Genomic DNA, 17,530 nt, shown 5'->3' on the forward strand with positions numbered 1-17,530 from the left:
CCCACGTTTAATTGATATGACAAACGTTTTGGCAAAGTGAAATTTTGTATTTATTGTTGAGCTTACCATTTGATAAAAGTTCACACTGGATTATGTTGATCTTGTTTGTCGGCTTCTTTATTCTTAACTTTTTGACCCTTGAAGCGAATGTCAATAAACCTTTTTCTGTGGCTTTATTACTTTAACTCTGACACATAAAACCAGCAAAACGACTTTAACCAGTATTGTAGGGCATACATCCATCTTGATAAAAAGAGAAGATTTCTGGATACAACCATTTCCAATTCCACCGCTGTGGAGGCATTGCCATTGATCCATTGGGGTCTAATTCATTTTTATTGTGCTTTCTTGTGCTCTTGTGCATACGAGATAGAAACGCAAGCGGAGAGGGAGATTGAAACGCAGGCGGAGACAGAGATGGAGACAGAAACGCAGGCGGAGATGGAGATGGAGACAGAAACACAGGTGGAAATGGACACAGAAACGCAGGCGGAGACGGACACAGAAACGCAGGCGGAGACGGAGACGGAAACAGAAACGCAGGCGGATACAGAGACTGAAATGCAGGCGGAGACAGAGACGGAGACAGAAACACAGGGGCGGAGACGGAGACAGAAACGTAGGGGAGGAGTCAGAGATGCCGGGGAGGAGTCAGACGCAGGGGAGAAGTCGGAGATGTAGGAGAGGAGTCGGAGACGCAGGGGCAGAGATGGAGACGCAGGGGTAGAGATGGAGACGCAGGGGCAGAGATGGAGACGCAGGCGGAGAGGGAGACACTAGCCAAGACGGGGTTGGCTTGTCTGTGGATTTGGTTGCTTCTTTTTTATGGGTAGGTTTGCTTCTTTGTTTTGGTGGGTTTCTTTGTCTTCTATGCATTCATACATCCTGATGAAAACAGTATATAAACCCGATTAAGTAAAGAGCAAAGATGGAGTCATCAGAAGAAACCTGGATAGGATTCGGGTTTCAGCTGAAACTCCTTTACCCTCAAACCCATCCAGGTGCAGCCAAGTGAGCCTCACAGAAAAAAGATTCTGCAAAAATGCACTTCTCCTAGCCAGATAGATAAAGAAAGAGAAATAAAGAGTAAAATAAATAAAAGAAAAGCAAAAGCAAGAATTAGAATGATTAAAGAGGAATGTGAAAAAGTAGAAAAAAAGTGTGAAAGGAACAAGGAACAAAGACGTGGGGAAGAACCGGGATAGATAGATTTCAGCAGTTAATCCCCAGGCTCAAATGCAGCAACAGGTTCAAGCTACCAGAGGGCCATCAGCAGGGAAGCACAGTCCACACAGCATTAGGGTATGGTACAAACATAATCAAACGGAAGACGAAATATAACATTGGAGTCATCAAAAGGAACCCGACCGAATAAGTAAAGAGCAAAGATGGAGTTATCAGGAGGAACCTGGATAGGATTCAGGTTTCAGCTGCAACTCCTCTAACCTCAAACCCATCCAGATACAGCTAAGTGAGCCTTACAGAAAAATTTGATTTCAAATTTGTTAATAGCTCACGTTTGCTTTGTCTGGGCATTTATCAATGCGAATAATGAAAATGTTTTTGTCCAAATCAAAAATAAAATTGACCCTTCACAGCAAGGGCCTTTACAATTAATATGGTAATACTTTCAAACTTGTGCATCCAGTGTTTGGGAGGGGATGTAAAACTGGCACACAGACATTGGATCCTATTATATAGATATGTAAATTATCTGTATGAAAACCAGAGACTTCAGAGGAGTGGGAGAATTATCTCACTATAATATCATATTGTTTATCAGGTTGTTTTAATTTTCTGCACTCCTACAACAAACTGAAAACAGGTGGTTGTCCTCGGGGGTGTACAAGAAAAAAAAACATGCAAAAGAAAATGCTTTTGGATGCAAAAAAGTATGCATACTCCTGTAAGTGGGATCATTCTGAGAACTGCACTGTCAGATAGAATGAGTTGAAAACTGGTGGTTATACTCACTGGGTGCTCAGTGCTCAGGTACTCATGGGGTGCACTTACGGGGTTTGGGGGGAAATTTTATTTTTTATAGTCCGGGGTTTCAGAGTGAAGGGGAAGCCTGTTTTTGGCTTAACGGTTAAGGTGGCTGCTTAAGATCCTGAGTTTGAGTCCCTATCTTCCGTTGAATTAACATCAAGTGGGGTTGGCTCAGCCTGTCATCTTTCCGAAGTTGGCAAAATGAGTACCAGTGCACTGGTGATGCAACCAGCAGCCATAGGCTGTACATGATAGCTATAGGGTGAAGGGGGGGGGGGGTTGTGGGTGGACTCCATTTTTATGCAGATGTGTATTGTAGAGTGCCATCTGGTGGAAGCCGGTATAACAAGTTGTAAATCATAAAAGTGGGGGAATCAACGTATCCATAAGAACGGGTTCTGTGCTGGTTACTTAAAAATCCATAAAACACAAAACTGAACTGGAGAAATTTCTCATGCCTGTACATGCAAGAAAGATAGTACCTGTATTAGATGTCCGTTAAATATAAATTATGTACAAAAATCAAAACCCGCACCTTCTTGTTGGCCTCCATACTTTTTTTCCGCTTCTTTTCTTTTCCCTTGACTTGGCGCACCCGGTTAGCAGTTAGCGTGACACTTGTTGGAGTGTGCTGTGTTGCTGTGTACAGAACTGACAAGCATGATGGACTCTCATCGCTGCTCTCCGTTGCACTGGTGTCTCCATCTAGAGTGGGATGACAGAGACAGATGACAGAGATGACAGGCCTAGAGATGAACATCGAGATAGTCGAGTTATTCCAGTTGATTTGGATGGCAGGGGGCTCTAAAAAATTCTTACAATTCCAGAGTATAAATTAGCATGTTTGTCTTTTTGAGAGCAGGGAGATGGGAGAAGGGACCAGGTACCCACCCTCCCTCTCCCCTCCCACCCTCCCCCCCTCCCACCCCAACCATGGGACATTTAACAGACAGAGATGAGTTTGAGGAAAGTACTGTAACAATAAAAGAGAGAAAAATTCATCAATTTTCTAAAGCATGCCTGTTTTTCAAAGTATTGTCCAGGGAATTTTTTTTCTTTCACCCAGCATGATCCTAGCTCTTCCACAGCTCTTAATATAAAAAATAAAAAACCCTTCAGTCAAACCTAGCATAATTTGGCAATGTATTTTAAGTTATAATTTATTTTTAAGAGATGCAAAAAGTGAGCATTCAAACGCATTTTGATCAATCTCAAACATCTTTCGTTTCAGGAGAGGATCCACAAGAGATTTAATGGAAACGAGATGAAAAATTTAATTTTCGAGTGTAAAACTATTGCTAAAGAAAAGCTTAAGGGGAGATTTGTAAAATTGTGAAATGGTGAAACCTGTATTAAACATCCTGCACAAACTTTGGAATTTCAGGAATAAAAGCAGAATCGTGGAATGCAGAAAATAGCCATCCAAATGCATTAACCAAAAATTAGTGATGAGTATAAAACCTATAGGCTGACAGGACGGCCTGGAGGTATGCACACTCGCTTCGAAGCTGTCAAGCCTGGGTTTGATTTTCGGCCCAGTTCTGAACTGTCATGCCAGTGTTACACAGGGAGGATGATTCATCAATTTGTGTGTGCCATCTCTTGATGCTCAACTGGTTGCCCCATCTGCCGGCATTAGTTGGTGGATATTAAAGATCCCATGGTGTCCTGAACGAAGAGTATGTGAGCTATCGCCAGCACGATGAACAAATTACAAATTCCTTCCCTAACTACAACAGGGAAGGCAATAACAGACCACACAAGTATAGCCATTCCCAAGAAACTGCTTCAGCAGTACTGAACCTAACTTCAAGCAGAACACCAGAATCCAAATAAGAATAAAAGGGAGAATACTCTGAGGAGCACCCTCTCCACACTTCCATCCTTTCAAATTGACATCAAATCTAACGTGCCTGTAAAATTACATCTCTGGTAAACTCTCGCATTTCCCCCAGAGAAATGCGATTCAATCTGAACTTGCAGTGCAGAAATAGTCCAACAAATTCTGACATCAAGTGGATCTTTATTTTATTAATATTTGAAATCGCAATTATAACCTTTGTTTTATTTATTTTGCACACAGATATTCAGGCTCATGGAAGAGCTAAGCAGTAGAGGGCAGCAGGTTCATGAGACTAGGGGGATAAAGACATCATAATGAATGGATGAGTGGCAGAAAGAAAAAGGGAAGGGGTCTAGTGAGAGAAGAGAGCAGCGGTGGGTACAGGAGAAAACATGAGGTAATGACAGGCAGGATTATTGGGAGACTGGAGGGAGGGGCACGAAACAGACCTGGGGTATTGGTTCCACAAGCGAGAGAATAGAGGGATGAAGGAATGGAAGTGAGCATTCATCTTGGACTTGGGAAGGGTACCCAGTTGTGGGATTCTAGAAGAACGCATGCAACCTATGTGGGCTGGGCGAGAACGATGGAACAAGAGGCTGGGAGAAGTGAGGAGACATGAAAACAGGGTCCACCAACATGCCTGCAGTGGGCAAGATAAAGGCATTGTGACTCTGACTACTGTAGAGAGACACCATTAAGATGTAAAGCCTTGGACTCGATTGCTTCCAAGAAAGCATGAGGGGAGCCAGCGACACCAGCCCAGTGTGGTGACCAATAACCCATAATACTTTAGACGAAGGTGCTGTATACTGCAATAACCTCTGAGTGGCTTAAGCAGCTGTCACACACCTTGACGATTTAGCCAGCGTATGCCGACGTATGAAAAATTTGTCTAAAACGCTGGCACACGTCGAATACGCTATGGGTAAGTTTTGTATACGTTAAGAGCATGCTGATGCACGCTGGCATGCGTCGTAGTACGCCGAGCTCGTCGGCAAATTATAACATGCTCAAAATTTTTCGACGTATGCCAGCGTATGACTCACACGTTCCGCATACGCTGGCCATAAGTTGTAGGCAGGTTACGCGATCGTTGACACACGTTGACACACGTTACTTGTGAGTTACTCACAAGTCAAAACACGTCGAGGTAATGTTTAGCGTACCCGAAACCTATTTCTAACCTATAAGTAACGTGTTGTAGGCACGTTACGCGATCATTGACACACTTCGACACACGTTACTTGTAAGTTACTGAGAAGTCGAAACACGTCGAGGTAATGTTTAGCGTCAGTGTTCCAGACTCCATGGTTTTTTTTTCTTTTTCTTCGGCATGACGGTGATGTTGACACTTTGATTTCTAGTGCGGTTATAATATAATATAATATAATTAATAGGCTGCCGCTCAATGATTTAAATCATAGCCGCACGAGAAATCTAAGCGTCAACATCACCGTCATGCCGGAAAAAAAAAAAACATGGAGTCTGGAACACTGACGGGTTCCTCCTGTGTGAAGCCTATTTTTATATACCAATTCCCTAAACGCTGCCAATACACCATTATACGGTAGCTGTAAGTTAGTAACACGTTCAGCAAGTTCTGTGGTCGTCCGGAAGACGTCAAATACATCTACATAAGTCAATATGCGTTGGAGATACATTACACATAGGTTCAAAGCACGTTACTCATGTGACAGGGCCTTGACACTTCGATGTCTAGTGCGGTTAAGATTTGAATCGTCGAGCGGCAGCCTTTTAATAGGCTACGCCACGTGATCATCGGCGATACGCCGCCGCGCGCTATGCATACGTTAGACTATCGTTGGGCATAGGTTGTGAACGCCAACAACATGCTAAGCATTCGTTGGTATAAGTTATCTATATGTTATTGAAACGTTCTGTGTACGTTACTAATACGTTATGCATACGTCCAACTCATTATGAATACGCCAAAAACTGAAAAAAACATCAATAGTTCAGCGTACGCCAGCGTTTTACATACATTTTGATACGTTGCCATACGCTGGCTAAAACGTCAAGGTGTGACAGCGGCTTTAGAATGGAATTAACTACGTGGAGAATACAGACGATCCAGTCATCCTGAGGTCAGATTAATGGTGGCTCGCCCCAGGTAGGCTGTGACAAACTGCAAAGTCTAAAATTGCCGGGGACTGCAACTCTTCCAGGGATTGGCCAGAGAAGTAAACTGGGCGGTTTGTATCCCGATCTGCACGGAGGCATAGAGTGAGAACATGGGATTTTCTTGCATTTAAACATGCATTACAGGGAGTTCAGAAACAGCTGGTTTCCCCCAGATCTGAAGAGGTGTATGTTGCAGCAGCATGCCTCTCAGAAGTGTGGTGTACAGTTATGCACAGGGTAGAGTCAACACAAAAAGGTGGAGATGAGAGAAGAAATGGAGAGGTTATTGATGTCGATTAAGAATAAGGTCGGTCCTAAAACACTGCCTTGTGGGACTAACTGCCTCAAGAGAAAGATCTAAAGGCAATTTTCAAGAGCAATTCTGATAACCATTCAGGAAGGAGCCCCTGGACACCATTAGCAGACAGCTTGGAAAGTAAAGAGGGTGCCAGACAGAAATGAAAGCTTGAGAGATGTCCAGAGATAGGCCTGATCTTTCAGCAGATTATAGAGGCTCATGGAAGAAATAAATGATTGGGGAGTGTGGGGTTGGGGTGACTGGTACACCAATGGAGCAAAGGGAGTTGACATGCAATGGAGAATGGAGAAACGGGGAAGAACACATTACTTATTCTGGATCAGCAATGGATTGATGTCCACTTATCCCTGACCTCTTGTTTGAAATGGAGGACATCTCCAATGCATTTGATGCTTTCTGGAATGCCACCTTGATTTCTGTGATACAGTATTGTACACTGTTGTGAGCAGACGAGGACAGCTTGGGTATGTGATGTTGACGAATGTTTATGGTAAATCCAAGGAGCCCCAAAGACTGCACCTCTGCCTCTGAGGTCGATTGCTGAAGTAAACTGGACGGTTTGCCATGCAGACTTTATGGAGAGACAAAGGAAGTTTCTAGGACTTGGAAGCATATTCCAGATGGTTGATCTACCTTGTATTTTCTCCAAATTGGTGAACAAAAATGCGGTTGCAGCCTGCCTTTCATTTGTGTCTAAGATGTTCAAGCACAGAGTATCACCTGCAAAAGTGATACGCAGGATTTTCAAAATAATTTTTCAATTTTGATTACAAAGTAGCAAAAATAATTCCAGTTAAACAAAAACATTGGATCATTTGATAACCAGAATGTGCTGTTTTGGCCTTATTTGCACACAAATTATTGGGAAGAAGAGGGGAGGGCAGAAGATTGGTATTCACACTGGAAATTACAATAAAGTCAAATGCTATGAAAACGTAATCTTGAGCACAGCAATATGGTCAACTCATTACATTCATTGCAAATCCCCGTGCTTCCCACCTAAAGCAAAGTCGAAAGATGGCAAAAAGTTCACAACAGGAATGACCCAACGTCAAATCTTGAGTTGAAATATTTTTTCCCATTTTGACCCCTGTGACCTGAAGTCCCCACCCCCGGGGGCATGAACTGGGGGTGGAATTAAAAATAATTGTTACATATTTCACGCATCTCCCAATGTTGCAGATGCTGTACAAAGTTTCATTTTAAAACGTGCTCGTAATTGCATTTTTCGGTACTTGACCGTTTGACCCTAACTCAGAGGGCAGGGGCAAAATAAAACGGGCAGGGGCTCTTCCACCTTCGTGCCATGTGGTGATCATAACTACCAAATATGGTGAATTTCTGCCCAACCGTTTAATTTAGGAGATGGCATGACAGACGGACAGACAGATTACAATATCCCCCGTTTTTTTCAAAACGATTCAAAAACAAACAAAAATATATATATATATATATATATATATATATATATATATATATATATATATATATATATATATATATATATATATATATATATATATATATATATATTGAGGGATAAATACATTACATAAACCTATAAGAAACAATCAAAAACTACATTATCTCTGTAATGTCTTAACTACTGGCTCTCACCAGACATGTTGCTTCTTCGCCGGCTTTGTAACTGAAAGGCGCGTTCTCTGTCTATGTTTCTACAAAATTGAGGGGAAGAGGAAGGAAGTGGGTGCAAGTTCACAAACAAAGCTATTTCTCAACATTCTGATCATCTCTCAATTTTTAATACCTTACAGAACTCTTTCAGTTTACATTTATTCAATTATGTGGCCAATTATCAACACCGGAAATTACCTTTTGAAAACCAAAATAAAATGTTTAAATGATGAAAATGCTGCATTTACTGAACAAAGGTGCTCAAACACTATCTACAGCTACAAGCTGACAATAACTGGCAAAATTAATTGTTGGAAAAACTTGCTCCACACCACAAGGTAGAATTATAGGTCAATAAAAACAGTCAAGGCCCCACTCTTGCTTCTCAAAAAGACGTATACCTTGGATGACAGCGCTCACAATGATAAGTCTCAGGTATATGTTGCCGACTGATGCCCATACAGTCAATGTGCTGCCAGACGCTGTCAAGAGAGAGAGAAAAAAAGTGTAATAAGGTGGCAAAACAAAAATTACAAAGAAATGAAGTTATGACAAAAATGAAGGTGCGGATGAAGAATTAATAATTCTAAAAGCACATAAAATAAGCAGTTATTGTGTTTAGCTTTTTAGTAGCAATGAAAAGCAAGGCATAAAACAAAAAGAGCAAGAATTGTTTTGCAATAAATGTCCCCTACCGATGTGATATTTTCTCAGTCCAAAAAGGGCATAACTCTGTGAAACTATATAACTCTATATAACTCTATATATACATATACATATACATATACGTATATATATATATATATATATATATATATATATATATATATATATATATATATATATATATATATATATATATATATATTGTTGTGGTTGACGAAATTCGCAAACCACCATTCAGGTCCCTTAGGTGAGATATCTCTGTAAGTATATGTGTAGTTAGGCCCAAACCCGTTGTTTAGAGGGAATAAATGTCATTCATTCGGGCTGCGACCCCTTTTAGATAGCCGTTTTTCTTTTACTATCTTTATTTTGGACCAGCCGCCATTACTACCACCACCAACCACGTCTCAACAGCCATCACACAACAACCACCAACCGCAACGCCGCTTCACAACAACAGCCATGACCTTTACCGTCACAACTCGCCCTCGCAACCATCGCATCACCGCCATTTCCGCGCCGCTTGTGGGCACCGATACTGGACTCGTGCAGGGCGCGCACCGAGCAGCGTGTGCAGAAACATCACAGCCTTTCCGAAGAAAACGGATCAAAAACGACTCACGCCCACTTCTGTTCCGTCCTATCGGCGAGCGTGGGGCGATTTGGCCCCGCCTCCAGGTGCGCTGGAGTGTGGTCGCTATATGCAAATTCATGGATCAAAAAGCATTCACGCCCACTTTTCCTCGGTCCAATGGGGAGCCAGTTAGAGGTGAAGGGTCGGAGGTAAAGGGTCGAAGGTGAAGGAGCGAGGCCACGGGGCATATAAGGGGCCGCGTTCGTCAGTCAAGGCAGTTAAGAGTTCGCAGTCGGTGGAGTTGGGAAGAAGAAGCAGTAGTAGTCAGTCAAGTGCAGTTCGGAGTCGGTGGAGTTGGGAAGAGCCAGTCAGGAGAGGAGTCGGAGAAGGCGGTTGGATGGAGCTGCGGAGAGTTGGAGAGGTGGCGGCGGCGAAGGCGGTCGAGGGGGTGCTCGTGTCAGAGTCGGTGAGCTGCGGAGGGGAGAGGCCGGTAACGCGACCGAGGTCGTGGTGGAGACGCTCGTCGCGGGATCCGAGCCAGGGAGATATCCTGCTTCCCCCGAGCATCAACAACCCCCTCCTGTTTCCCCCCGCACTGAGATAGTGCGAGAAGGGGGCCCCGTTCCCACCCCATACCAGGCAGTCCCAGCGAGGACCGCGGAGTCGGGGCGCCAGCGCCATTTTGCGGCTCATCACCAGACGGGTAGGCCTGACGTGGTCTCGGCCCCAGGCCATCTGCCCCCTCATAGTGGAGGGTGGTCCCTTTTTCTTTTGCTTTGGGTATATGTGTTGTCGGCGCCGTCTGTGAAGTAAAACTGTATAAGTGTTGCCGTGTGCTCGGTAGTCGGTTAGCTCTGCATTGTCTTTTGCTTTTACATTTGCTTTTTGTGCATTATTGTGTGTTTCTTCTTCTTCTTTTACATTTGCTTTTGGTGTAATTGTATATGTGTGCTTTCCGTTCATCGCGAAATAAATGTGCTTTATGTTGAACTGTTTTCCCGTTTTGCTTCGTCTTTTCCTTTATTGAATCTCCATCTTACTTCACGTAAAGGGTTGGTCGTGAGCTAAAACGCCCGATAATTAATCGAACCGTCGAGGCCGACGATAACACCGCTCGGTTATCCCGATAGTACGGAACGGGTCGCTTAAAGTGGCCCGTGTCCGAAGTCGACCTGCGGCGAGGTGCGATCGCCCGGTCTACCCTCCGTGTGGGTACTTAGGTAGGTCGAATTTGGCGAGCAACCCTATCCCACGCGGGGGCCGATTGGCACGATCGTGGTGAGGCCGAAAGGTCCACCCGTGACTAGTTCCCGGCGTTAGTCCGAGAGGGTCACGACGGGATTGTCCGTCCGGTGGGCGACGTGCCGCGATTCGAGTTACGTGGCCGTCCGCACGCCGGCGGGCGCGAATTCGCAACACTGGTGTCAGGAGTGGGATACAAACTCATCCCCCTCCTCGCAACACTGGTGTCAGGTCGTGCGATATAAACTCATCGCCCTCCTCGCGGCACTGGTATCGGAGAACGGGAAAACGGGCTCTCCTGTCTCCAGCTAAATTCACGGGAATCGGTCCAGGGGTGAGAGGAGCGACCCCCGATTCCCTCCAAATTACGAGCGAGCTAAGTTAACCCTTTACGAGAAGCAAGATGGCGTCTCAAGGCGAGCGGGAGCCGGGGGTATTAGGTATGTGTCGTCATGTAGGATCCATGGCCCAGGTCGGTTCTTTTTATAATTATAACCCCACCACTAACTGTGGTCAGTGGGAGCGGCTTGAGCACGAACTTTGCCGGCAAACGGAGTCGCACAATGGCAGCACGGAGCGGGCTGATATTAATGGCACAGCACGAGGCGTGAGCTCCCAGTCACCGGTTCAAGGCACGTGGTCACGGCATGTGCCATGGCAGGCGTGGCAGGATGACTATGCGAGCATTGGCAGGCTTCAGGCACAATTGGGGGATGTCTTGGAAAAGGTGAAGCGTTATGAAGAATATATCGAGGAGGTGCAACGTGGAGTGGACGAGTCACAACGGCACGCAGACGCGCTTCAGAAAAATTACGTGTACGGGGGGACACAGCGATTGGACGATTTACTGGAACGAATTCGGTGGCAAAAACATGACTTGGCCAATAGAGTCGACAAATTATGTGGGAAAAAGAATTTGGTAGTGTTTTATACCCGTCAGTTGGAATATGCGAAGAGCAAACTGAACAAAAGAATAGAGGAACAGCAGATTGGTATCTCCCAGGAAAGGAAACAATGGGAGGAAGAATGGAAAACCAAGCTTGAAAAGAAACAAAAGGAGCACGACTTGGAAGTAAAACAATTAATGGAAAAATTATTGGAGGAAGCAAGGCGGTTCAAAGAACTAGAGGGGAGAGTGAGGGAAATACAGTTGGAAGAGAAAAAATGTGAACACGATGGGGAGTTGGAACAATTGAAGGAAGAGATAAGAACAGGCAATCAGGAAAGAGAAAGCCTAGAATGGAAGATAAAAAGAGGAGAGAGACAGCTCGAGGAAAGGGCGGAGGAATTGCTGGAAAAGTCAGAACAGTTCGAAGAACTGCAGGGGGAATTGAGGGAGGAAGGAGAAAGGAAAACAAAGCTCGAAAAGGAAAAACGCGAACAAGATGGAGAATTGGAACTACTGAAGCGAGAGGTAAGGGCAAGCCAGTTTAAAAGAGAAATCCTGGAAGGGGAGATTAGAATGGGAAAGGAATGGCAGAAAAAACTAAATGAATACAGTAAAAAAAAGGGACGAATTGAGGAGGGAAGCGGTGGAAAGAAGAGATGAAATGAGTGAAGAAGCACGCAAATTGAGAACAGAGAATGAAACGTTAAGGAACCACACTGAGCAGATTGAACAATTCGAAGCCAAAGCAAAGTCGGAGTGTGCGGAGATGAGAAAGGAATTGGAAAAGAAAGCTTCTGATTTACAGAAACACCAAAACAAAGAGAGGGAATTACAAAACGAGTTGAGGATGGTGAGAGAAGAAAGAACGACAGCAGAGAATGAAACGTTAAGGAACCACACTGAGCAGATTGAACATTAGAAGCCAAAGCAAAGTCGGAGTGTGCGGAGATGAGAAAGGAATTAGAAAAGAAAGCTTCTGAGTTACAGAAACACCAAAACAAAGAGAGGGAATTACAAAACGAGTTGAGGATGGTGAGAGAAGAAAGAACGACAACAGAGAATGAAACGTTAAGGAACCACACTGTACAGATCGAACAGCTGGAAGCGAAGGCCAGATTAAAGAATGAGGAACAAGAAAGAGTACTGAAAGAACAAGGAATGAGACAGGAGAAGGAAATCAGCCAACTGAAGGAAACCACGAGATTGCAGAATGAGATGCAAAAAAGAGTAATGAAGGAAGAACAAATAAGACAGGAGAAGGAAGTCAGCCAACTGAAAGAAATAACGAGATTGCAGAATGAGGAACAAGGATGACAGTGGAATAGGAAATACAAAGAACAAGGAATGAGACAGGAGAAGGAAGTCAGCCAACTGAAAGAAATAACGAGATTGCAGAATGAGGAACAAGGAAGACAGTGGAATAGGAAATACAAAGAACAAGGAGTGAGACAGGAGAAAGAAATCCATCAATTAAAGGAAACCATGAGATTGCAGAACGAGGAACAAGAGAGACAGTGGAATAAAAAACTGAAAGAGTATGAATTTGAAACTGAACGACAAAAGGAAAAAAATAGGTTGGAATACGAGGAGAAGTTGAAGGAGCAAGGAATGAAGCAGGAAGGGGAAATGAGGAGATTGAAGGACACAAGGAGATTGGAGAGGGAAGAACGAGAGGAACAATGGAATAGAAAACAAAAAGAACATGAATCTGAGGTTGACCAATTGAAAGAAAAGCTGAGGCTGGAGTACGAGGAGATAGACAAAGAACAGCGAATGAAACACAAAATGGAGATGAACCAAATGAAGAAAACCATGAAACTGGATAAGGAAAGACAGGAGAGGAAACGAGGAAGAGTAATGAGACAGCAGCGAATGAAACACAAAAAGGAGATTAACCAAATGAAACTGGAGAAGGAAGGACAGGTGAGGAAACAAGGAAGAGTAGTGAGAGAACAGCGAATGAAACACAGGAAGGAAATGAGCCAATTGAAAGAAACAATGAGATTGGAAAACAAAGAGCAGGAGGAACAGTGGGAGAGAAAACAACAACTATACGAGTGTGAAATTGAACAACTAAAACGGAGAGCGAGATTGGAGTCAACAGAGATTGAGGAGCTCCGGAGGGAGAACGAACAGCTAATGGGGCTCAGAGAGAAAGAACGACTCAGATGGGAAGGAAAAAGGAACCAGGAAGAGACAGAAATAAGGAACAAGGAGAGAAAATGTATAGAGACACGGGAGACAAGAGACGAGGTGAAAGTAATTGGGAGGGAGAGAAAAGAACAATTAAGACGGAAAGCAAGAAGGAGGTACGCAGAGATCGTGAAAGAGCAAGGAGTGAAAAACAGGGAAGGATGGGAGCGACTTAAGGAGAAAGCAAGGTTGACCTACATAAAGATAAGGGAAAGACGCCAGAAAGAAGCAGAGACTAATAGACAGGAGGGGACAACAGAAACTTATAAATGTATAGAGACACGGGAGACAGAAAAAATAGAGGAGAGACTGCATGATAATGACAAGGTTAGAGACGCACACACACACACACAGAGGTAGTGGAGGACGATGAGGTTGAGCTCGCGGACTGGGTAGGGACCCGGTGCGAGCAGCGGGATAGCCTCCTCCAGGAACGAGGGGAGGGAGTATGCCCCCTTGAGGCGAGTCACGACCAGGTGGGTTCGGTCGTGCTTTGCGAGGTTGAGGGGACGAGTGCTGTGGACGGGTGCACGCCGAGCTTGGGGGGTATAGAGGCCCCGGAGACCATTGTGGGGACACGAATCCCCAGTGTGGTTGTCCCGGTGTGTGTGGTGTCGAGGTGTGTGTTCACGAGTGTGGCGAAATGCGTGCTGCAACGCACGCATAGCGTGGGTGCAAGGGCGTGTGTGAGAGCGACCGGGTGGGTGACAAAGACCCCGTGTGTGGAAGCGACCCCGTGCGTGAGTGGTGTGGTGGTAAGTGTGCAGAAGGGCGTGCTTCCCAGCACGCCGTGTGTGGATGAGGCACCGCGGATGAGTGCCCCCGCGTGTGTGAGTGAGGCACGGTGTATGAGTGAGGCACCGCGGATGAGTACCCCCGCGTGTGTGAGTGAGGCACGGTGTATGAGTGAGGCACCGCGGATGAGTGCCCCCCCCTGCAGGAGCCCTGTTGACGGGCTGGGAGCGTGGCTGCGAAAGGTGAGTATCACTGAGTGGGTACCCCGGGCACCAGGCTAGTCGGCCGTGGTAGGCCAAGGGCCCATGGGGGGCCGGGATAGCGTAGTGGGCACGGGTGCGCCTGCTTGGTGCGGGGGCCCGGGGCGCCATTAGCCGCGTGGGCAGTGTTGTGGGCACGGGTGACCCTCGGAAAGGGGCCTGGGAAGCCAGCCTGCCACGTGTGCGCTTCAGGGGAGGTGCCATGGGGGGCACTCCCCGGTGTTTAGGGAGCTGGTAGGCTCGGAGGCAGTGTAGTGCACGGGGGTGCCATCGTCGGAGAATCGGCAGAGGGTCGTGCCTGCCAAACGGGAGCCACGTGTCCCAGCTATGAGACCGTGTGAGGGCACGGAGAGAAAATTGGGGGGCGAGGCCCGAAATTGTAAGGACACCAACACAGGCGACGGGAATCTGGGTTTATAGAACCAATAGTTTAAGCGAGAGGCGCTTGTTGAAAGCCCCGGGGTCGTTTAACAGTTAAATGGATAGGGTAGATTAGGAAGTGTACCCCTCCGCACCATCCATCCCCTTGCTCTCGTTGTGGGCCGCTGGACCCACTTTGGTTATAGATCGCTGAACTCTGGGGAGGCCATCCTGAGGCTTCGTTGGGCCTCGGCACAGGACGCCAGCTCTCCCTTGTTCCCCTCCGGGAAGGGAACGTAGGGGTTGGGAGTAGGCTAGGTGACAGAATAGGTTAGCCGAACAAGGACAGTACAGGGGGTTAGGGGACGATTTATAGTGGGGAAGTAAAAAAAAAAAAAAAAAAAAAAAAAAAGTTGGGGCTAAATTGGGGTTTGACAAATTAAGGGAGTGGGTATAGACAATGACAGGCAAAGGCGATAGGTTGGGAGGGAGACCGTAGGGTAGGTCCGAGCCCGCCTTCCGAGTGGCCAGCACCATCGCACTCCCTCCACCAACCTCCACTGAACGGCAAAGGCTGGCCAGCTTCATCTGCTGGCTGCGTTGCTGCAAGGCAAAGGCCGGCCCACTTCATCGGCAGCTGTTGTTTTGCTGCAAGGCCTGTGCCGGCTGGATCGTCTGCAGCTGCTGTGCTTCAAGGCCTGTGCCGGCCAGTTCATCTGCCGGCTGGGTTTGCCTGCAGCGGCCTTCTTCTGCGGGCTGTGTTTGCCTGCTGCCTTTGCCATGCCATGCCCACTGCCCACGTTCACCAGCCCCGTTCAATTTTGCTTTGCCCCCCCCCCTGTTCATTTCCATGCGCGCCGGGATCATCGTAAAAGCAACAGTTTGCAAGCTGCAAGAACTGCCCTGTTGGCAGCTACAACACGGGCCTGCAGTGGCGGCCCGTGCACCGTGTTTGCGTTCAGTTCAAACCATTCATCCATCCATTCGTTGTGTTCATTGCGTGTGCCACTTGAGCTGGCACGGAGACTGCGTTTGTGCAGCCCATGCACCGTTGTGGGTCACTGCGTTCAGTTCAAAAGGGAAGGCCTTGGACTGCGTGTGAGCAGCCGGCCACGTTCCGTCACCTGCATTGTTTGAGCCAGAGACTGCATGCGGGCAGCCTGGCTCCCTGCTAACTGCTTTCTTTTTGCAGAGTTCATTGATCCTGGGCCATGGTTTAGTGTAAAATTTGTAAGTTAAGGTTAAGATGTACTGTACATATGAGTGCGCCCCCGGCATGTCTGTCTTAGCGCCGGCAATTTTATTTAAGTCGTCCGTGTGAGTGAGTTTGTTTAGGTAGTTACTCAGCCCTCAGGTTATTTATTTTGGGGACACGAATACCATGAATGTCGCACTCAGGGATCCGTAGGTAAAATGTACTAGGGGAAAACTACACATGATGGCACACGAAAATTTGACGACTCGGGACGAGTCTGTAAAAAGGGGAGGGGGTAGTGTTGTGGTTGACGAAATTCGCAAACCACCATTCAGGTCCCTCAGGTGAGATATCTCTGTAAGTATATGTGTAGTTAGGCCCAAACCCGTTGTTTCGAGGGAATAAATGTCATTCATTCGGGCTGCGACCCCTTTTAGATAGCCGTTTTTCTTTTACTATCTTTATTTTGGACCAGCCGCCATTACTACCACCACCAACCACGTCTCAACAGCCATCACACAACAACCACCAACCGCAACGCCGCTTCACAACAACAGCCACGACCCTTGCCGTCACATCTCGCTCTCGCAACCATCGCATCACCGCCATTCCCGCGCCGCTTGTGGGCGCCGATCCTGGACTCATGCAGGGCGCGCACCGAGCAGCGGGTGCAAAAACACCAGCCTTTCCGAAGAAATCGGATCAAAAACGATTCACGCCCACTTCTGTTCCGTCCTATCAGCGAGCGTGGGGCGATTTGGCCCCGCCTCCAGGTGCGTCAGAGTATAATCGCAATATACAGATTCGCGGATCAAAAATCATTCACGCCCACTTTTCCTCTGTCCAATGGGGAGCCAGCTAGAGGTGAAGGGTCGAAGGTGAAGGAGCGAAGCCCCGGGGGCTATAAAGGGCCACGTTCGCTCGCCGAGCAGTAGTTGAGTCAGTCAAGGAGAGTTGAGAAGAGAAGAGAAGAGTCAGAGAAAGCAGTTGGACGGAGTTGAGGAGAGTGGGAGAGTTGGAGAGGTGGCGGCGGCGAAGGCAGTCGAGAGGGCGCTCGTGTCAGAGTCGGGGAGCTGCGGAGAGGGGAGGCCGGTAACGCGACCGAGGTCGCGGTGGAGACGCTCGTCGCGGGACCCAAGCCAGCGAGATATGCTCATTCCCCCGAGCATCAACAACCCCCTCCTGTTTCCCCCCGCGCTGAGATAGTGTGAGAAGGGGGCCCCGTTCCCACCCCATTTCCAGGCAGTGCCAGCGAGGCCCGCGGAGTCGGGGCGCCACCGCCATTTTGCGGCTCATCACCAGACGGGTAGGCTCGACGCGGTCTCGGCCCCAGGCCCGTCTGCCCCCCTCATCGTTGAGGGTGGTCCCTTTTTCTTTTGCTTTGGGTATATGTGTTGTCGGCGCCGTCTGTGAAGTAAAACTGTGTAAGTGTTGCCGTGTGCTCGGTAGTCGGTAGTAGATCTGCATTGTTACATTTGCTTTTTG

General features: G+C 46.8%; 1 protein-coding gene across 1 annotated transcript in view; it reads right to left on the bottom strand.

Annotated features, from left to right (window-relative positions):
• Positions 1-17,530, bottom strand: part of KMT2E (lysine methyltransferase 2E (inactive)) — a gene marked incomplete at its 5' end in the record, with an annotated part of 190,886 nt that overhangs the window by 107,106 nt on the left and 66,250 nt on the right. Inside the window, 3 exons of the mRNA XM_085893775.1 lie at positions 2,525-2,694; positions 7,914-7,972; positions 8,333-8,413. Coding sequence (XP_085749901.1) covers positions 2,525-2,694; positions 7,914-7,972; positions 8,333-8,413 — 310 coding nt within the window. The remainder of the gene's footprint in view (positions 1-2,524; positions 2,695-7,913; positions 7,973-8,332; positions 8,414-17,530) is intronic.

This window comes from Eptatretus burgeri, chromosome 9 (assembly GCF_056783735.1).
Source record: "Eptatretus burgeri isolate ZD-2024b chromosome 9, Ebu_testis_v1, whole genome shotgun sequence".
NCBI lineage: Eukaryota > Metazoa > Chordata > Myxini > Myxiniformes > Myxinidae > Eptatretus > Eptatretus burgeri.